Raw genomic sequence first — 6,000 nt, 5'->3', positions numbered from 1 at the left:
TTCAAAAACAGACGGGAAAGCAGAAGAAAAAACTCAGTGAAAAAAGAATGAAGAAAAATGAACAGAACCTAAAAGACCCACAGCAAGTCATCAAACATACCAAAACACATATTATAATAATTGAAAGAGAGGAGAAAGTGGCAGAAAAGAATATTTGAATAAATAATGACTGGAAATCCCCAAATCTGATGAAAGACATGAATCTACTACACATCCAAGAAAATCAAAAGAGATTTACACTAAGGTACATTATAGTTAAATTGTCACCCTAGCTGGTGTGGCTCAGTAGATTGAGCGCCAGCCTGCAAACCAAAGGATTGCTGGTTCGATTCCCAGTCAGGACACATGCCTGTGTTGCAGGCCAGGTCCCCAGCAGGGGGTGCACAAATTGCAACCACACACTGATGTTTCTTTCCCTCTCCTTCTCCCTCTCTTCCCTTCTCTAAATATAAATAAATAAAATCTTTAAAAAAAATAGTTAAATTGTCAAAAGACAAAGATAGATCTTGAAAGTAGCTAAAGAAGCTACTCATCAGGTACAAGTGAGCCTCAAGATAATTCAGAGTTGATTTTTCATCAGAAACAATGGGTATCAGAAGGCAGTAGGAGCACATAGTTAAAGCTTTGAAAAAAAACACTGTCAACCAACAATTCATATCTGGTAAAACTATCCTTCAAGAATGAGAGAGAAATTAAGACACTCTCAATAAACAGAAATTAAGGAAGTCTGATACTGGTAGACATGCCCTACAATAAATGTCAGAGGGAGCCCTTGAGGCTGAAGTGAAAAGATGTTTAACAGTAACTTGAAATCATATAAAGAAAAATTGTAAAGATAACTACACAGGTAAGTATGACAGCCAGTATTGGTATATTTTTGGTTGTAACTCCTCTTTTCCTATGATTTCAAATTCAAATGAGTAAAACAATAATTATAAATAAATGTTATTGGGAATACAATGTGACAATAACAATATTAAAGGGAGAGGGGCGCAGGTGTACAGCATCAGTTTTTACACTATTAAAACTGAATGCAGCTCCATTTGGTGTCGCTTAGATGGTTGGAGCGTCATCCAGTAAACTGAAAGGTTGCAGGGTCAATTTCCAATCAGGGCACATGCCTCATTGTGGGTTTAGTCCCCAGTTGGGGCATGTATGAGAGGCAGCCAATCGATGTTTCTCTCTCACATCGTAGAGTATTAAAGTAGAGTATTAAAATGGCACAGCATACACAAAAAATTAACTAAATACAAAATAATGCAGTAGAAGAGGAGATGAAGAACAAAAAACATGCAATACCTATAAAAAGCTAATAGCAAAATTGCAGAAGTAGGTCTTTCCTTACCAGTAATTACTTTAAATGTAAATGTATTAAATTCTCCAGTTAATAAAAATATGATCTACTTGTATGCTGTCTAGAAGAGACTTGCTTTATTTAGATATAAAGACACAAAGAGGTGAGTGCAAAATGATAGAATAAATATTCCATGTAAACAGTAACAAAGAGCTTGGCTGGCTATACTAATAATCAAATTAAAAAGTCAAAACTATTAAACTGGCAATAAAGGATATCATATACAGATAAAAGAGTCAATTGATCAAGTAACTATAATAAGCATAAACATATATGCATCCATGGAGAAAACCCCAAAATTTATGAAGCAAAAAATGGACAGAATTGAATGGAGAAATAGGTAGTTTTACAATAGTAGTTGAAAACTTCAACATCCACTTTAAATCATAGATGGAGTAAGTAGGGAGATCAACAAGAAAATGGTGGATCCTTAACTTACAACATTTACAAAATGTAACTTAAAATGGGTCAAGGACCTATATCTAAGAGCTAAAACTATTAAAACCTTAGAAGAAAACATAACTGAAAATGTGCATAACCTTGGATTTGGCAATAGTTTCTTAAACATGACACGAAAGCACAAACAAGAAAAAAAAATTGGACTTCAATGAATAAAACACTTTTGTGTATCAAAGAGCACTATCAAGAGCATGAAAAGACAATCTAAAGAATGGGAGAAAATAAGTGTAAGTCATATATCTGGTAAGAGTTTAATATCCAAAATCTGTAATGAACACCTACAACAACAAAAAAAATAAACCACCCAATTTTAAAATGGGCAAAGGACTAAAACAGGTATTTCTCCAAAGAAGATATACAAATGATCAGTAAGCACAGGGATAAGATGCTCAACATCACTAGTCATTTGGAAAAGATAAATTTACCCAATATGTGATACCACTTCCACCTAGTACAAATGGAATATAATTCAGCCACAAAAAGGAAGTTCTTTTTTATTTTTGTATTATCCTCACCTTATAAATATTATGCTAAGTAAAATAAACCAGACAAAAAACAACCAATACTGTGATTCCAGTTACATGAAATTACCTAGAATGGGCAAATTCAGAGAAACAGAAAGGAGGTTAGAGGTCACCAGGGGCTCAGAGGACGTATCAGCGGAGATTTACTGCTTAATGAGTACAATGTTTCTGTTTGGGAATGATGAAAAAGAATTGAAAATAAATGCCACTGACTTGCACACCTGAAACTGTTTAAAAGGTCTATCTAGCTATAGCCATATTCACACATACTCACACCTTCTCTCTCAGAGCACTTAAGGCTTACAGAAAAATGAATAGAAAGCACAAAGTTCCCATATACTGTCTGCCTCCCTACTTCTCCCACAGCCCCATCTTGAACTGGTGTGGTATATATATTTATTTACTTACTACAGTAAAGGAAAAACAAAACAAAACAAAAAAAAATGGGTTGGCCATGTTACAGGAGCCTAGCTGAAAGAGCTCCCAATGGCCAAAGTTGAAATAATTAAAGCCGCATAATAAGTAATATTGCATAGGATTTATAACCTAAACTATAAAACATACATGAGTCTATAATAATAAAGGACTGAATAAATGAGAAGAGACAAATTTCCATCACAGGAGAACTCCAAATAATATGTGCAGATAGACCCTCTTTCAGGTGGTGGAACTGAAACCCCCTGGTCCCACTTAAGGCCACCTGGGCTTAGCGATTCCTTCTAAAGGACAGAATATGGACAGGGAAAACACAGTCACTTTACAGTGGAGAAACTTGGCAGACAGCACCGTAACCCAGTGATCAAGGGTAGCATCACCTGTGATAAGCTGCCATCCTGTGCTCTGACATGATGGGATGAGAGAGGTACTTCATATTTGAAGTATTTTTTTTTCCCCAAAACCCTGAAGTACTCACAACTCCAGTCAAATCATGAGAAATGTATGACACAAACTCAAACTGAGGGATATTCTACAAAGTATCTGACCAGTCCTCCTCACACCATCCGCATCAGGAAAGACACGAGAAGTCTGAAATAGTGCCTCAGCCAAGAGGAAGCTAATGAGACAGGACAGCTAAGTGCAGTGTGGCCCCTGGATGGGATGCTAGGGCAGAAGGGGGACAATAATGCAAAAACTAGTGAAATCCACGTAACGTCTGGAGTTTAGTTACTAGTAACATAAAAAATGTAGGTTTCTTAGTTATGACAAAGGTTTCATGGTAATTAAGATGTTAACAATGGGAGGAAACTACTGAGGGGTATATAGAAACTCTCAGTTTTTCTGTAAATGAAAAATCAGTCCAAAATATATGTTTACTGAAAAAGAAAAAAGACATAATAGATGCTTTACTTTCTTTATTCTACTACATATAACTATTTTGTGGGATCAGAAAATACCTGTTGCAAAGGTGTGCTGTTTGTTCAGTCTCTTAAGGCAGGTCTCCGTTCCTAAATGTAGAGGTATAGTCTGGATTCATGTGAAGAAATGGGAAATTCTTAAGACATGACAAGAATATGAGGAACACTGACCTACTCTACTCTAGGACAAAACAAAATCAGGACCCATTTGGGAATCACGTACTGTGGTCTGACATAGATGTCTCTAACATCATGTCACTTTCATTCATTTCTATTTCAAAGGTTTCTTCCAAAGAAGGTCTGGAATCTGGAGTTTTCCTTGAGGTTTCCAGTGGTGTAAGCCCCGTTTCTTCTGTAGTCTGTTTTTCTACTTCAAATTCCCTGAAATCCCACGGAGGTGAAATAATGTTTTTTAGTGTCTTCATTGTATGTACATCAAAGTCATAACATTTCAATTTGTCTTTAATGTCTGCTCCTAAAAAAGAAACACCATAATAAGAATAAGAAATTCCATTATTTCACTGTCATTTCCATTATTACATAATACTGCCTCGATCATTTAAGTCAAATGGTACTTTTAAAAGCACACGTATAGCTCAGAAGGAAAAAAATGTTCCCATCATTTTCCTCCTCCTCTTTTTATTATCTACGAAGACAATTGGGAAGACTTCTAGAAGTATTGTATTTTGCTGTGTATAATGTGCACATTTTTGCCCAGATTTTTGAGGGAAAAATAAGGATGTAAATTACATATGGGTAATATATGAAATACCTTGTATCTGTTCTTGTGTTTTATAATTATTTGTTACATAAAATTTCTTGTACTGTAATATGTTCAAAAATAAATGCTAAAACTATAATACAAAAGACAGGTATCAAAATATAAATTAATTAAAAAATTGAATTAAAAATTTCAAACAAGAATTTTTTTTCCCTCAAAGTTTGGGCCAGAAACCTGGGTGTGTGTTATACACGAGAGCACGTTATACACGGCAAAATACAGTGCGTGCAGTTTCAAATTCTCAATTGCCACCCCTTTCCAAAAGCCCCTGTAATACTGATAGGAACCTGTGAGAAACTTTCTCGGCTGTTACAGACAAGAACTGTTGGCCTTTTGGCATTGGTATAGTCACAAGTCTTATGCATATAAAAACCACAGTGAAGGTATGTATTTTCCACATATCAAAATCTTTCGAATGGAAAAAAAGATTTTCAACAGATATATTAGGTTCAAACATTTCTGACACAAACAAAATGACAATTTTACACAGTTCAAACTAACAGGTGTTTTGACAGACAACGACATACAAGCGTTCTAAAAATAAAAATAGTACACAGAGTGACTACAGTTAATACTATATCACACATTTGAAAGTTGCTAAGAAAGTAGATCTTAAAAGTTTCAACATTAAAAAAAACCTGTAACAGTATGGTGACAAATATTAACCAGACTTACTGTGGTGCTCATTTTGCAATATATACAAATATCAGATCATTATGTTGTATTGGTGTAACTTATATGTTATGTCAGTTATGCCTCAATAAAAAGTAGTACAGAACATAAAATCATAGATCATGTGTAGTGACTGACACACTTGGGAACCTTCTCTGTAAAAGCATCACCTCTGTGAGGACAGGAAAAATGTCTTACTCAGTATTGTATCTCCACACCTTACATAGCTGTAGAGAAATTTTGCGTTTAAGCCCCACAACCCAACCAAATCAGGAAACTGAGGCTCAGACGTGCCCCTAAAGCCACAGGGCTACTGAGTGGCAGAGCTGAGATTTCAACCTAGGGTCTTCAGGATGCCAGAGCTTAAGCTTCTTTTTTCATTTCTTAACTTTAAAAAGCTGAGTCATAACCTACAAACCATAAAGTGTGCACAGCTGGATGAATTCTCATGCATGTATAAACCCACACAACCACCACCAAACCAAAACAGAATTCTTCCAGCTCCCAGAAAACCACATCATGCTGCTTCTAGTGAATACTTTCCTTTTCCAAGCCAGAGCTAATCACTGCTCTGATTTTTCTATTACTATTAATTAGTTTTGCTTATTATTAATGTGCATATATATGAAATTAATCAGTATATATTCTTTTTTGGGGTCAAAATTTGTGAGCTTCATTATGTTACAACACGATTCAGTAGTTAGTCCTTTTAACTTTAATTGTGTAGTATTCTATTGTATGAGTATACCAAAATGTATTTCTCCATTCTCCTATTGGTGGACCTTTGGTTATTTCCAGTTAGATGCTATTAAGAATAGAGCTACACCCTGGCTGGTGTGGCTCAGTGGATTGAGT

At 35.3% G+C, this 6,000-nt stretch overlaps 1 protein-coding gene across 1 annotated transcript in view; it reads right to left on the bottom strand.

The window, feature by feature from the left end:
* Nucleotides 1–3,674: 3,674 nt before the first annotated feature.
* Nucleotides 3,675–6,000, bottom strand: part of CDC16 (cell division cycle 16) — a 36,909-nt gene continuing 34,583 nt past the window's right edge. Inside the window, exon 18 of the mRNA XM_054565901.1 lies at nt 3,675–4,167. Within this exon, the coding sequence (XP_054421876.1) occupies nt 3,908–4,167 (260 nt within the window). The 3' untranslated portion in view covers nt 3,675–3,907. The remainder of the gene's footprint in view (nt 4,168–6,000) is intronic.

Source organism: Pteronotus mesoamericanus, unplaced genomic scaffold (genome assembly GCF_021234165.1).
Source record: "Pteronotus mesoamericanus isolate MK-2021 breed Mesoamerican mustached bat unplaced genomic scaffold, CSHL_Meso_final contig_169, whole genome shotgun sequence".
Lineage (NCBI taxonomy): Eukaryota > Metazoa > Chordata > Mammalia > Chiroptera > Mormoopidae > Pteronotus > Pteronotus mesoamericanus.
This window is presented reverse-complemented; position numbering and strand designations above follow the sequence as displayed.